Raw genomic sequence first — 16,473 nt, 5'->3', positions numbered from 1 at the left:
CTAGGAAAACAGGCAGTTCAGTTATCTTAATTAGCACATACATCCCTCCTTAAAACTAGATATGTGTCTAAAAAAAAGAAAAAATTATCAATTAACCTTGTAATTTGTAGACAGTTAGAGAATCATTTGTATTTCATTGCTCCCAGCTTACAATGTAATGTCACTATGGTCTGATATTCCTTTTAAAATTCATACAGCTTCTATAAGTGACCCTGCACTCAGTATAAACTAAAGTAGTTAATTATTTTTATCTCTTACAGTTTGTAGCAAATGATCTCAAAGCACTTCAGAAAGAGCAGGTGCCTGATGATTTTTTGTGAGAGTATGATCTTGAGTCTTCTGCAGATCCATAAGTACGCACGAAAAGTATTTGCATTTGTATATGAATAACTACTTTTCAGTATGTGAACTATAGAATTTTGACTCCAATTGCTGTGATTACCACATTTTGCTTCCTCCGCTGCACTTCTAGCAGAAATGTTCATAGCACTGGAATGCTTTTCCTACTCCTGCTCTACAGTTTTTACTCAGATTAAATTACTTAGTGGTGCTGAAAGGAAGATAAGATAAAGAGAGACTGCAAAATCATGCAGCATTTACTTGATTTTAAAAGGAGAGTTTGTAGAAAGACCATAAAGATGTGAAACTAAGTGTACCACGTTCCATATTTTCTCACCTTGAAATACTACAATTTTAAATTATTTTTATAGCAGTGTAATTTCTTTACAGCTTTCAAAATAATCCATTTCTGTTTTCTAAGAGGCAGTTCAGCTGGTTTTTTTCAGAAGTCTCTAAATATATCAATTTTCTGGTAAGACATGAGAAACATATTACTGTGCTCATCTTATCTATGAATTAAGTTATTGATATGCCAGAAAACTCATTGAATATTAAGAGCAGAAACACATGCAAACAACATCTCTACCTGATTAATTTTAAGTTTGAAGTTTACAAGTCATGCTTTATTTCAGGAACACATGGTAATTTTCAAAAGCTGCTTTTAACCCACTGCTGTGCTTCTGTTCCAAATAGAGCTAACATTAAACCAACCTCTTTGACTCTCAGTAATATATGCATCGTAACTGCCAAAGAGTTTTCTTAATAGTATGCCCCTTACAAAGTCTGGCATCTTAATACTTCCGTCTTTAGTCAGGAGTGAAAGTTAATTCAGTCTTTGTTTTACCTGCTGTCTTTGAAGCTTTTGAAAAGCCTATTTTAAATCAGAAAATTGAGTGCAAGAACTTGAGAGTAAATATGTAGTGAATATTATGGATTATTAATATTTAGGAGATGAGTGATCTTCTGAGGACAAAGGTAAATGTCTACAGCCCCTTTTTCTGTATGCCAGCTACCCATGAACAGTCTTGCAGTCTCCTTATGCAGGCTTATTAAGCTCACATACAAAGAAAATCAGCCTCTGATTTACTTACAATGACTATTTTTAAGAAAAGTTGCTATTCATAATGCATTTCACCCTCACTCAAAGCAAGGATTGGCACTAAACAGCTGCAGAAGAGATATAAAGAGTTTTAAGTCACAAGTGTTGTGAAGAGCACCAGAAATATTACCATAGGAAAGTAACACCTGATAGCAGCAATAAAGATTGTTATTGAAACAGATTCTCCCTCTTAACTTTTCTTCTTTTTTCTCCCCACGACCAAGCAGACAGCTGACATGAATCTGGATACCATGCCATACGAAAAAAGACCACAGTGTAGTTGCAATCATGTTAAACCTTGGTTCCTCAAGCTCTTCCTTCAGCAATATAGAAAGTTACAGGTGTGGTCACACAGGAAAACATTAGGCTTGACTGCATTAGTGCAGAATGGCTGGTCACCAGAGTCATAGGGAGTTTTATGGTATGACATATTAGATTGGATGACTGGTAGAAAGAAGAAAGTAGTGTGTGATGAAAATCCTCACCTAAGTTTGGTATGCATAAGCATTCATGATAGCCTTGTTTCCCAGGGGAAAATATTGACACAAAAGCAGAAAGAACATCAAAACAGTTGTGACTGGTGGTGGGAATTAATTTCTATTAGTTTGGGTTTTTTTGGTTGTTTTGTTTTTTCCATACCGCGTGCTTTCTGAGTTTTCTTTCCTGCTATTCAGTCTCCTCTGTATAGCAACATTCAGTCTCCTGGTATTGACGGTAGTGACTGTCACACCAGGCCCCAAAACACATTAGGGAGCAAGTGGGAGAAACCAGAGGGCCCAGTACAAACTCCTCTGTCTGTGGAAATCTGTTTGAATTCAGGGAGAGGATGCATAATCCTGGTAGTCTCTAATTTTAACACTTTGAAAAAGGGTCTTTGGAAATATAGCAAGCCACTTTTGTTCCTTCTTTTAAAAAGTAGCAATTCCAGGTAACTATTTGCAGATTAGTGACTTGCTCTAGATTTGCACCAGAAGAAGTAAAGCTTAGGTCTAGTTTTTTCTTCTACATAATCCTTCAAGGAGATTTTGGCAAAGTCTTACTTTCTGCGATGTAGATGGTTTTATCATAGAATCATGATCAAAGCATCTTGGCATATCAGTACTCATTTGGGCACTACTTTACCTAAACTCTGCTTTCTTGAGAAGAAATTTATCTAAGAGGTTGTAAGTGAAGACTGCCTTTCTGATGGGTCACCCTGTTGCCTCTCAGTCTTGAGTTACTGATCAGTTGTATTCCAGTCCATATAGCCACAGGAAATAAAATTTTCATAATATAAACACAGTGGAAACAATGAACTGCGTTGTCTTTTGAACATTTTTAGTCTTCTGTGAAGGTGAACTATTGAGATCAAAAGCATCTTCAGAGTTAAGCTGTGCTAGATGCATCCACTTACATTTACGCAATACAGATTTGATTGAGTTCAATAAGTTAAATGGCATTTATCCGAAGACAACAAACTCTCTGCCAACATCATATTATGTTGAGAAGGAACTTTTTTTTAATACAGCATGAAAAATGTATCCATGTTTTAGTATTTTTTTAGAGCAGTAGCATTGCTATTGCAGTGACTTGCGCTTGAATGAAATTTAAGGTCTGTCCTTATGTCTGTTTCCTTAAAGAAAAAGCACAGGCTAATGATCTATTTTCAGGCCTAGAAATTTTGAACATCTATGATAAAGTTCTGTGTCTGATAATGTCTCCAGAAAGTCAGTAAATCTCTCAGCCCAAGTGTGGCATTCAAGCAGAGGAAAAAAAAGTGCTGCAGAGATTAATAGCTAAATTAATACAAAAGTTATTCTTATTTATGCTGGAGATTATAGAATTAAGATGTGGTGTTTAAAAAAATATACTGGGAATAGTACAGTTTTCTTAGTGAGAGAATGCAGCAGTGACTAATGGCTCAGCAGCATGCACATAGGTTTGTGACAAGAGAGGAGAAATAATTTTTCCCTACCTTAAGAATAAGGATAAGGGTTCATAAAGGGAATATTTACCCTGCTTGCAGTTCTGGCATCCATCTGAACAAGGTATGCAATCTTCAGAATCAGGATCATCCACTTCACCTGTGTTTTGAAAACCACCAATTTTGGGTTAATCCTAGATGATGGAAGGCCAACATTTGGAAGCACTCAGCAAGGTTCCTGGAAATAAACTTTACCCAAATCCAAACAGAAGAAAGATTCACACCAATTTCTTCTCTCATTTGTTCTTGTGTAACCCCACTCAATTTGAGGACATTACTCCTATTTTACATTAACATAATACTAGAAGAGAATCAGAGCTGGAGTTTAGGGACCTCAGGATCAGATGTGACTGTGTATTTCAAAACAGGAACCAAGACCCTTAACCACATTTCTGTAACAGATTAAATTGAGTATTTGTTAACTCCTACTGAAGGATGCTTACCTTCTCTACAACTATGCTTCTGACATATGTTTTGATTAAGGTAGTAGCCTCTGAAACATCTTTTGCAGTGGCTGGAGTTCAGGCACACCTCACAGTGGCCAGAGCAAGCAACACAGGTGTGCTCTGAATGGTAGTGACCTGGAGGACAGCTCTCTCTGCACTCCCCATGATACAGGAAACGTTCGATCCCTCTTCTATCTGTGTGGCAAACAAACAGGAAAAAGATGTCAGGAACAGAGAACATTTGGGCATAAGAAACAGCCTTATGAAACACTGGTGCTTCAGTTGATGAGAATTAATATTGTTCACTGACTGCTAGATTTGTACAGTTTTACACGAGATGAGCTAAAATGTATAAAAGCTTCAGACCCTCAAACTTTCCACACTCCTGGAGATTTATGACATGTAAAGATATCATGCTAGTGAATAATTACTGTTTACATCCATCAATCTAATCAAATAAGGTTGAAGAGTTTTCCATTACTGAGTTCCCTTGCAGTGAACATACAAGTATTTGTACTGTATTGTACATGCAGATGTAGAATTGCCATTAGGAAAACAAAGCTGCCCACTTCACCTTTGGAAAGTATCAGTCTGTACCTGTAGTAGATTAAACTGTAATCCTCATCCTAGTCACAGCTAGAATCTGGAATCATAAAGATTTGAATCTGAATAGCAAGTGTGCATCTACTTGCTGTCAGAGCAATTGCATTCTCTAGTGCATGGGGAACTGGGAGGTCCCTTACTGCTGAATGAAACCTATGAAAACACCTACAACTCCATGTGCTATGTGCTGCAACACGGGGAGTTTTCTAATGGGTTTCCCTACAGTATAAATTACATACATCATTGTGCTAAATGTGTTTGCTTGCTTTAACTATAGAGCAAGAATTTGCTTACCATAATTTACTTTTGAAACTGCAGAGAAAGCATCTATAATAGGGAATAATTGCTAGACCATAGCAGAACTAGTCAGACTTTGTTTCTTTTTCTTTTCATGTACAAATTTTTAGAATGATCTTTTCCAGCCTCCTCAGGGTGTGACTCTCATCAGTGTCTTCATTGCTTGATACACAGAAATACAGAAATTTATATTGCTGTCCACCATAGGGAGAGACTTGGGGAACAATTATACAAACTTCTCCCTCATACTGGACCTGAAGTACCATTTGAAAACTTTGTCTACTCAATCACATTCCCAAAGTCAGAAAGTCAATCTCATAATCAGTATGACAAATTAATGCCAGCCATACTGGTGTTTTCTTGTTATCTCGACACTTATTACTAAATAAAACCTGGGCCATTAGTGACTAGGACTGAACTGGAAGTAGCAGCTGAAAGGAAAAATGCCATGAATTCATTGTGAGTCCTCAGAAAAAGCTCATCAAAAATTCCTTTTTATTAAGTGAATTGAAAGTTAAATCTTATATAGTCATTTCCAAGGGTTGTTCAGGCTAGTTACACATACTGGTATATAATAGCCTCAAGTTCTTCGCCCATCAGGTGTTACAGAAGTGAGAGGGAATAATTTTTATAATGGACGTTCAAAAGGAGAGGAGTTGCTTTTTGGAACAACCACAAATTTAACTATATTACCCTCTCTGTCAACTTAAGCTCTATAAAAATGTGCCAAAAAGACAGGTTTCTATGTGTGTTAGTGGTAAGGTTCTCTTTGCAGGCCCCATTTGCCCAGCTGTAGGGACACAGCACTCTGCAGTGGAACCCACTGTGCTTGCTTCCTAGCCTTCCCCAGACAGATGTTTTGGAAAGCACCCTGGCTCCCTGCCTGCTTGTGCAGAAAGCTTGCTCCATTTCAGTGTAGCACATACTGTGTAGAGGCTGGGGGAGGGATGTATAGTGCTTTCTTTTCCAGAAGCAGGCTATGTAGGTATCATGTTTTAACCCCAGCCAGCACCTAAGCACCACACAGCTGCTCACTCAATCCCCTGCAGTGGAATGGTGGAGAGAATTGGAAGAGTAAAAGTAAGAAAACTTGTGGGTTGAGATAAAGGCAGTTTAGCAGGGAAAGCAAAAGCCACACATGCAAGCAAAACAAAACAAGGAATGAATTCACTGCTTCCTATTGTTCAGCCATCTCCAGGAAAGCTGGGCTCCATGACATGTAATGGTTACTTGGGAAGACAAACGCCATCACTCCGAACGTCCCCCCCTTCCTTCTTCTTCCAGCTTTATATGCTGAGTATGACATCATACGGTATGGAATAGACCTTTGATCAGTTGGGGTCAGCTGTCCCGGCTGTGTCCCATCCCAGTCTCTTGTGCACCCCCAGCCTACTTGCTGGTGGGGTGGTGTGAGAAGCAGAAAAGGCCTCGACTCTGTGTAAGTACTGCTCAGCGACAACGAAAACATCTCTGTATTATGAACAGCGTTTTCAGCATAAATCCAAAACATAGTCCCATGCTAGCTACTAAGAAAATTAACTCTACCCCAGCCAAAACCAGCACAGTACATTTTCTGTCCTTTTTTTCCCCCTGTTACTTCTGTTTCTGTTAACATAGCTCCTATTCAAAACATACCAAGGGAAATGCATAAAAATGCAAGGACAATGCAGAGTTGTCTTTTCTTGTACTTTTTAATAAATAAATTGAGTTCCAACTCCCTTAAGGGTTAAAACAAGATTATGATGCAGGTCAATAGCAAAAGCACTACTTACTTTATTGGGTCTCATAACTGGTCCTGAGAGCAGAGTGAAAAGGTAGGCCAAGGAAGGGGAAAAAGCTGCAAGACTAAATCTTTCTTACCTGTTCCACAAGCAGTGCATTTGTTAGGTTCACTTCCACTGCAGTCCAGGCAGGTATGATGGCACAAATGACATTGTCCTTTGAATTCAAACTTTCCTCTGGGGCACTGCATAACACAGCTACCATCATCAAAGACTCTTTTGAGGCAAAGAGAGGCATAATTACAAATTCAGGAACTACTTGTTCTTTAAATTGAAAGGAAACTAACAAGAAACCCAAGAACCCATCATTCACTCTGTTTACAAGAGTCTTTACACATTACTCCTTCATTTTCCTGATCTTGTTTATAGTATTTATTAAGTGGAAAGTTAACCATGTTTTGAACCTGGATCTTAGACTTCAGAGATTATTTCTTTCTGAGATTTTTCTGAGAAAAATCACCTTTTGGTCCTGTACCTAGATGTCCTTCTACCACAATCCCTGCAGTGGTCACTTATGTCTATTAGAAGGAAAGGAAGACTTGGTCTTTCTCGATGAAGGAATGATCTATCTGTTGAAGTTTCCTATTAGTTTTACTGCAAAGGCTTCCTGTGAACAGTACTATGGCTTCACAGCAATGACTTTGTACATATAGTCAAACATCTGTTTGAATCTTGGCCTTTAGGAGCTGTATTTTTAGACTTGCATATCTGCAAACACTTAGGAGTTTTGCTGCTAAATGTTCCGCTTTGGCTGGGTAATGAAATACTTGCTACAGAATCCTTTTATATGATGAAAATTTCTGGTGCATTTTTCACTGCTACTTAATGTCTACTGGTTTTAATCTGTTTGGGAGAAAAGTAGAAAAGCATCAATACAGATATGACTATTAAAAGAATATGAAACAAGTTGGCTAGAATTTGGCAGTCTTTTCAATATTAAGAAAATAAGAGAGGAGAGACTGCAATCTTCCACACTTAACTCCTTTGACCAGTTTGATATCTGAGGACTTGGGACTCAATTTCTAGAGAAGCTGAGCACCATTCAGGATCTTAGTACAGATTTTGAGACTATCAGCTTGTCCATATACCTAAGGAACAGCAGGCTTTCCATACCATTAAGATAGTGCATGCTTCCTTGGAGCCAGCCAATGGCATTAGAGAATGTCTGCAATGTGCCTTCATAAATTTGAGTTGCTATGGTCATTGTCAGATTTATTCTGAAAGAAGGGGAGAAAAATATCTGCAAAGTTTAAAACCAATTTTGTCAAATAGTCTTTGAAACCATTTAAAATTTACCGTGATTGGAAAAGTTTAGGCTTATGAAATGTGAAGATAGAAGAACAGGCTATCATGCAAACAGCCTTCTTGAAGCACATGTATCAAAGAAAACTTAGGAATTGATTAAAAAGTCTTGTGAGGCTGAAGACAGGCTGCTGGAGGGAATCAGGGAGAAGCCTGTATGGCTATACAAAGTATTCAGCAAAGATGTGTCTCTGCTCTGGAGTCTGACAGTCAGATAGTTCTATGCAGACTGTAGCTCATATACCTGCATGTTTAGGATCATTATTAGGTTCTTCATGGGGACTGCAGCCATCTCTGGTTGCTTTCTGTGCAAATGGGACAATGTGACAGAAGTACGAGAGGTAGTTGGGCTATGCTTATATGACATGCAAATATTACTGTATTGTACTGCATATACCAGCTGTAATGACAGCCATCCTTACAAACAGCTCACACAGTGGTAAAGTACATTTTTCTTGCTCTTTGTTATGTTGCCCCTAATGAAAGGCACCGGCAGGTCAGATCTTGTCACTAACCTTGTAGCTCAAACAGTAAACAGATGGATGAGGAATTTCATGAAAATCAGTTTGGCTGGACAAAAAAATACAATGCCATAATTTTTTAAAAACAGGTCACAGCATTTTGAATTGTCAAAGAAGATGATCTGACAGGGATTTTATTATGAAATAAGGTGACATCTACTGCTGAATTTTCACAAAGAATGGGGATTGTTCAATGTTTTAATTTTCACATTATTTTTCAGTAATCCCCCCTGCCAAGGCTTTTCATCCTTTTCAATGAGGAAAGGTGTTCCCCTGTAGGAAAGCAGCACTGCTGAATTTTAGTCTGTATTATCTAATGGCCACTCATTTCTGTCTTCAATAGACATGATCTGAAGCTCTCAAGAGCGACAGGATTTATAATTCTGCTTCAATTAAACAAGTCTATTTCAAGTACATAATGAATAAAGTCCACTGGAAGGATTTACACTTTATTCTCTTGGTGAGATTTTTCTTTACTATTATTTCTTTTACTACGGAATGTCCTAATATGACTTTTTCTAGCAGCTTTCATAATGTGCAGAAGGAGCACAGAAAGCTTTTGGAAACCTTAGATACCAACATTGCAAACCATTAGAAGATTGGTTACGGGGGAGACAGCAGCACCTTTCCAAAAGGTCACAGAGACCTCATTCCTGTAAATGCCTAGGTGGTTTTGCCTAATAACATTGTTCTGTACCTTCTTTGTTTTGCGGATATGTCTGTGTAAAGCTCACAAAATAGGTTGCAATGAAACACTGACAGGCTAATTTAAGTGCAATTGTGAATCAGAGAAATCCAGTCTCCAGTCCAAAATTCTGCCCAGACTTCCTGTGCTAATGCCATTTCTAACATAACACACCTTAATTCAATACTGTTTCCTCAGTTAGGAATTTGTTTGGAGTCCACTGGTCCTGGTGTCTTTTATTGGCATAGCCATACCATAGTATTTGCAGAGTAAATTGCAGGATTGCTTGGGGATTTTTTTTCTGTGCCTTACAGGACCTGATTAATTCTGATTTCATACCAGTGTAAATATCAGCTGGCTGCTATGCAATCCAGTGCAACAGAACCAGAGCTATCAGCGCAAGAATAAAGCTATTGGTAGGATATGAGTTTAAAACCAGTAAAGTCCAGGATTAGGTGAGAGATGACCTAAACATAAGCCTCTGATCTGCAATGTCCTGTGGTAAAGCTTCATTCTAGTTCTGTTCACACCTCATGGCAGGTTAGAAAAATCAGCCTAAATTAAAATGCCTCTGTTAGGGGACAGATGATGTTTAGGTGTTACAAGTATCTCCCAAATTAGCTGAATGCTAGCCTCAGCGTCCATATTCATGCCTTGTGCCAAACTCCATAGCTGTGTACAACTACAGATCCCCTAGACTCTTGTTGCTAAATTTGTCACTGTTGTGATTCTAGCAGCTATGATTTTGAAAGGATGACAATGAAAGAAAGACTATTTCACGCATTAAAAGAAATTTTGCTGTATCTGTGGGAATCATCTGGCTAAACACCAACTGCCTGTGTAGCCAGCTGTCTTGTTCACATAACATTTGTTTTCTCACTTGCCCTGATTTTGTTTTCCCTAATCATTGCTTGCTTCTTTAGTCGACTCTGCAAGCTAGTGCTAAAGACCATACAGCCACTTCTCCAGATGATGATGCGAGGTCTTTGTGCTCCACTGTGGTAGGAGACAATTACCTTGTGAGCGGGCAGCTGATGCAGTTGTCCTGCTCAGGTCCAATGCACTTCTGACAGGATGCATCACACAACTGACATTCTTGGGAATCATCAAGATATTCCCCTGGTAGAAAAAAATTTACTTCAGACCAACATCTCACATCATTAAAAAAAAACATGCACCAAGCCAGGCTGGAAAATTTAATGAGTGAAAGGAATTAGATGTGTTTTGAATTACTGAAAGGAACACATTTCCCTGTGGTATCAGGAAGACAAGTACTGGCTCCCTTGGGGAACCAGGATACTCAGAATTAGTAGTTTCTAGTCCTTATATATTTATTTTCCATGTGAATCTGACAGAGAGCGATTCTTGTTCAGGTTAATGCTATTTTTTTTGCATTGGTTGAAGTAATGGGACTCTTTAAGATTCACCATGGAGAGTTACATCAAAACCAGGGGTACCTAGGAGTATTCATTACGTAATGTCCTTTGGTGCAGCTGCAATGTGCTCCTGATTGCAAGCTGCAGCATAAAGAGTGTGCTCTCATGGGTGTGGAGTATGTTATGTGAGGAGAAGGATTTGAGTAAGCTTCCATTAGTCAGAGACAATTTGGTGCTCCCCAAACCTCTAGCTATAATGTGTTTTGTCCCCCTCCCAAGCTGCTGCTGGAAGACTCCACATCTAAAAGACCTAGGCTCTCATTTAGGCTGAATGAAAATTTGGTGCCTAAGTGCCTGTTTGGACTTGAAAAAACCAAATTTGTATTATATGAATTGTTGCCTTAAAACTGAAATAAAGATATAAACACTTCCAGATCATGAATGCACTAGTACTATTATGGCACCAAGTACGAAGTTTGCCTTTTTATTTACTGAATATGAATAAAAATATTGCTACAAACCAGTAAGCTGTATGCTTCATAACTCTCAAGAGCAGAGATATTAGTTTGGTAAGCAGCATGAATTCTGTATCTGTGTGCAGCACTGTGTGGGGACAGTAAATCGGTTTATCAAACAGTTTTATAAAGCTCAAGATTGAGTCTTTTATGTCAGTTTTTTATAGGAAAAATTATTCTAACTGAGTTTATATATTTGAGAAAATTAGCTGTTCCTTCATTCTTAAGTAATGGAAGAGGTTGGGCACAGAGTCCTATGTAATACATAAACCCTGCAGTTTCTATGGATACTTCAATATGGAGAAACTCTTTCCACTTGCATTGTACTTTTCATGCTTAAGGAGATGGGACCAGTATAGTTATAAAGGCATACCAACTGGAATATCCAACCAACTGTGGGCCAGAGCTGAGGTACCCAAAATGTAGGTAAAGATACAATTTTCATTTTGTAAAGGTTAGTGTGTCTCCAGAAGAAAGGAAAAATGTAAAAGACAAGCTAAAAGCCAGTGACAAAGCCATATAAAACATGAAGACAGTGCTCCTCTTAGGCTGGTCTGGGATCAGGGCTAACTGGGAAGAAGTTCAGAACTGGGAACAAATGAACAATCTTTCGATAAGATCAGGGAAAGAGAAATCTGTGTATGCATATACATTCACACATTTTTCTAGTTCTCATTATCCAAAGAGCATTTTGTATATATATATTTACATGCATTTATGTAATCCCACACATGTTCATACAGGTCAAACCTTGAATCGTGTAAATTGACATAATTCCATGGAAGTGGTGTAGTTTTCTGAACTGCAACACTGTACCTTGTATGATAGATTGTTTTATAAAGGACTAATGATAAAATCTACCAATTGTATAACTTGACATTTATACCAATTGTATAATTTGACATCGAATTCAGCAGGATTCTGAATTTATCCAGATATTACTGAGATAAAATATTGTATTGATGACTAAATATCACAATACAGAATATTTATAATTCTCACTTTCTAGAAAACAAGACTGTGGCCTGCTGCCCAGTAGATCATCAGGCCATTGACAGATTTGCTTAATGTAAGCCTCTTAAGTCTTTCTGATACATATTCAGAGGGTATGACATGGAATCCCATGATCTCAGATGCTTTATGAGATTTTAAAATATAATTTGATACATACATATATACACACACATATATTTAGACAATACACAACCATGAAAAAACGCAGTGTCTGGAAGGTCTTCCTATTGCAGGTCTGGTGCCTCAGTGCTTTATACTACCAGCTTTACATCACTGGGAAATCTGTCAGGGCAATGTTATTATATAATTGCTTCCTTGATGTTGTTTTGTGATACATGTTAGAAAAACTGTTTGTTTCTCCAGTCCTTCACTTTATTTACCTGCACTGCCTGGATGCTTATCCATCGGACCCGAGCTACCAACTCATATACCTCAGCTATGCCCAGTCAAATCCTTCCCACATGGTAGAAGTGCTTAGTTTTAAAAGGTTTTTGTTATTTCTTTGTTACGCCTTTCATTGGAAGTGCTGTAATTCATTTCAGCTGTGCTGGAATAGTGCCAGGAAGACCAGTTCTCTGCTTACTTTATGCTCTGAGTTGAAGAATTTTAAAGCTTACTATTATAAGAATGTGCACTGGAAAATACTGACATATTAGGCCCTCTGAATTGCAAGTCACATCTAGAGCTGAAGATCTGCCACTAAATGTTAACAAAATAGTTTTTAGTGGATATTCAAAGAGTTAATACTGAAATGCAACTTTAAAGAAGACTTTTAAACTATTCCACAAGGCCATTCAATTGCTTGCCAGAGTTCCTTGTGGGCGATATATTTCTTTACAAATCTCGCTAGATAAATACAAATTACCAAAACCTCAACTCTCTTTTTTTTTCTTCTATATTAAAATTCTTTGTCTGTTCAACACACATAATGGGGCAATACTCTCTTCAATGCATCTCAGGTATGCCTTCAATCAGGCAATGCTCATCAGTTACGTTGGATCATCCCATATTTAACCTTCATTTATTTCTCAATTCTGTTACCTTGTCACATTATTTAAAAACATTTGTCACCTTGTTTAAAAAAAGGAACTGAAGATATTATAGGAATAAGGCTATGTTAACAGACATAATGCCTCATAGTAGGAAGATTTTAATGTATATTTTTTTGTGTCCCTAATTAGAAACATTTAATTCCACATCTGGGCCACATCAGGTTGCAGGCTGTGCCTTTAACTGCATACAAAAGCCTACACTTACACTGAGTTCCTATCAGTTGATATGATGCATTTTAACATGAGCTAAGGACAATTATCTCCTATTAAGGAGGCAGAAAAATGGAGTTGCAGTAAGATCATCAAGTTAGGGTGTAATAGCAAACTAGAGCCTGTCTCTCCTGAGTCCCAGACTAGGGCACTGTCGTAGTTGCCAGGTTGTTGCTATGTCTTTGCATAAGCGTACAGCCCTTATCTTGTCACTATTTCTCTCCTGCTTTCCAAAAGCTGTGCCATTCATTGACAACACATGGTGTTTCAGGAGAACAGTTAGACGAGTGTGTGAATATCCTTGTAAGTTATGACTGGAGATATACAATTTTATGTGCTGGCAGTCATAAATGAATCTTTCTCTTGTAGCCCCCCCCATGACACTTAGTCACTGCCAGTCATGTGTTATTTCCTCACTTTTCTTAATCAAAACAGCACTTTATCTAATTTATAAATGTTCATTGGTTATCTTCTATAGCATTGCCCAGGTGGCTTTTCTTTATAATCAATGAAAAAATTACCTTATTTCCTCCCTTTTGCTTGTTCACTTTCATTGGAACCTGGATATGGATTTTGTACTTAGGCTTTTGTATGTAATCCTATGGGTTACAAACGTTTCACAGAGCAGATGAAGAAACATTGATCAGAATTGTTTTTCATCAGTCAGCAGTGAGAACCAAGAGCATTTGGTCTTAGGGAGCTCTCTGCTTCTTCCATGTTTGGCCTTGATACATTTTATTTTGGCTGGCTCATGCAACCAACTCCTTGAGTTTTGCTGAAGAAATATTTATCCATAAAGCTTAAGTCCATAAGGAACTTAGATTAACTTGCATATAACAAGCCATTAAAATTCACCCTGAGGATTCTTCTTAAAGTTATCCCTCTGTTTAGCCCGAAGCCTTAATGTTTGATAGATTACAGCTCCCTGAAAGAGATCCTGTCTTCATCTTGAAAATGTTAGGACATAGAGATTACGGCATTTCCTTTCCCCCCAAATTTTGGGCAGTCATACAAAATTTGAGCCTGGTTTCTAATTATTTGTCTAGCTTCAGCTTTCAGACTCCTGCTCATTATTCTTCTCCACTAAGTCATTTTACACAATGACCAAATTTCTGTCTCCCTATTTGGATGTGCTGAAGGGACAAAGAAGATACACTTCATGGGCAAAACTTTGGGGTCCTATGATTTGAGGTGATGATAAGCGGGATTCAGGAGTGGAAGTCTTCTTTTCAAAAGTGCTCTAGGCAGTGAACCAGAAAGCTGAAATTAGGATGTTGGTTCCTAAGTCACTGAAGCCCCACCTTGTGCCAAGGGACAAAGCAGAACCTTGAAAAGGGCTGAACGTCTCTTCCCTGAACAGTGGTGTGAGGAGCTGAGTGTGATATAATGATTTTAGGATGAAAGACCCTTTTGTTGCAGGATTAGCTGAGATCACACAGCGCCTCAGGTTAGCTTTAATCGTGAGAGGCAGGAGAGAGGCAACTGCCTTTATCAACTACGCTATCTTACACAGCCCTCTATTCTTTCCCCTGCAGAATAAAAATATTTACATTAGCCAAAGCTGCCCTTTTTGCTGACACGAAGAGATTCCCCCGCCCCCCCCCCCCCCCCCCTTTACTCTGTGTGTTTCTTCCCTCATTTCTATGTAGTATTTATACAATAGTTGTTAGAAACCCATTGAAGAGCCAGAGCCCTCAAGGGTACTGAGCAGGCATAAATAGACTCCAGAAAGACATTTTTTAGCATTTTAAAAATCAGCTTTAAACCTCCATTTGTACAATTTTTTTTTAGCATTTTAAAAATCAGCTTTAAACCTCCTTTTGTACTAATAATGTGGATGCCTGGAAGTAAAAGCTGGCAAGGATGCCTTGCCTGTGTAAGCACAATGGTCAGAGCCTGGCAAGGTTTTCTACAGCTCACCTGGAGCCTGAAATTTGACAGCCCCATGAGAAAGTGGGAAGGGGAATAGCACAATCCCAATATGCATTGCTAACACTTTATTCTGTACCCTTCTCACTTGAAGGAGGGGGAAATACTATGTCGCAGTCAAAATTTTAAACTGACAATGGAAAAAAATCTGTTTAGCCTCTCCATTTTTTGGAGTTTTCCAACTGGAAATTTCCCTGTCTGATCTTGTCAAGCTTCCTATTTTTTCGTGAAGCTCAGTAGGTGGGAATTTCCTAAAGGACAGTTGAACGGAGACACCTGCATTTCACTGAAAATTATCTCTTTGTGCTGATAGTACTGCTTTGGAAATCCAGGTAGTTTCCTGTGAAATATGCAAAAGAAAGGTGGAAGCTGACTGTATACATTGAGTAAAGCTGGTGTTATTTGCACCTGGAGTACACTAAAGATAGGACCTTTCAGTGCTGGAGGAAAACACATGTCATACTCCAACCATGGTAACATGATGTCTCTCTCCTATGTTATACAGCAAGGAGTATGTAATTTGTATATGCAGAGCCTTCCCTGTCCACAGGATTTCTGCAGTCTGACTTGGATAGTCATAAACCTGAAATGGGAAGGAGCTGGATGTCTCAGGGCAGTGTTTCAGTGGTGTCATCCATCTTAAACAGAGATCCCTGCACAGAGTGTTTGTACTGGAGATCTCCAACTTAATCAGGATGTGAACACAGATCTGCTGATCTGCTGATAACTGGGCAGATTTCAGCAGGCAAACTTTTGCCCTGACAAGATATAACAACACAGATTCATTCTGCTAATCAAATACAATTTCTGTTTAATTTGCAGCGTTGAATATATATTAAAGCCTGAAAGAAATCTGCCAAAAAGATACAAGTTTATCTCCTTGGAAGTAAGGACCAGATCAAATTAAGTCTTTTAATCAGAGGTATAAAGGAATAAATTTTATTCCTATCTGTAACTCTTCAGCCAACTCAATACCCTTACATTGGTGATCTTTTCTTGCTTAAAATCTCTTCTGGTTCCTCATCTCCACTATAAGCATTTCAGGAATAGCTAAAGTAATTGTTTTTGATGAAACAGCACAGCCCAGGATGTTCCCTTTAATGATCATGTTCCCTGCTGAGGGTGCAGAAAAGGGTAAATGACACAGCCCTTCTAATTCAGATATAGGTGGAAACAGGCTTTGTAGCACTGTTTGGCTACGGGAGCTCTTTGAACCCTTCTTTCAGCCTTGGGATTGAAAGCCGTCAGGGAGGATGTGCTAGAGGGAGATCCAGCAAGAGCTGCATTTACACAACTTCAGGTCAGTATGGCCTTGCTCTTGGAGTAAGAAAAGGGGCTACT

At 38.5% G+C, this 16,473-nt stretch overlaps 1 protein-coding gene across 1 annotated transcript in view; it reads right to left on the bottom strand.

The window, feature by feature from the left end:
- The window catches only part of PCSK5 (proprotein convertase subtilisin/kexin type 5), a 253,671-nt gene that overhangs the window by 39,094 nt on the left and 198,104 nt on the right, over positions 1–16,473 (bottom strand). Inside the window, exons 21-24 of the mRNA XM_087741708.1 lie at positions 10,053–10,155; positions 6,608–6,744; positions 3,845–4,042; positions 3,433–3,501 (exon numbers count right to left, since the gene is read on the bottom strand). Coding sequence (XP_087597834.1) covers positions 3,433–3,501; positions 3,845–4,042; positions 6,608–6,744; positions 10,053–10,155 — 507 coding nt within the window. The remainder of the gene's footprint in view (positions 1–3,432; positions 3,502–3,844; positions 4,043–6,607; positions 6,745–10,052; positions 10,156–16,473) is intronic.

This window comes from Nipponia nippon, unplaced genomic scaffold (genome assembly GCF_047370975.1).
Source record: "Nipponia nippon isolate SJK-2023a ecotype South Korea unplaced genomic scaffold, ASM4737097v1 scaffold_8, whole genome shotgun sequence".
Classification (NCBI taxonomy): Eukaryota; Metazoa; Chordata; class Aves; order Pelecaniformes; family Threskiornithidae; genus Nipponia; species Nipponia nippon.
This window is presented reverse-complemented; position numbering and strand designations above follow the sequence as displayed.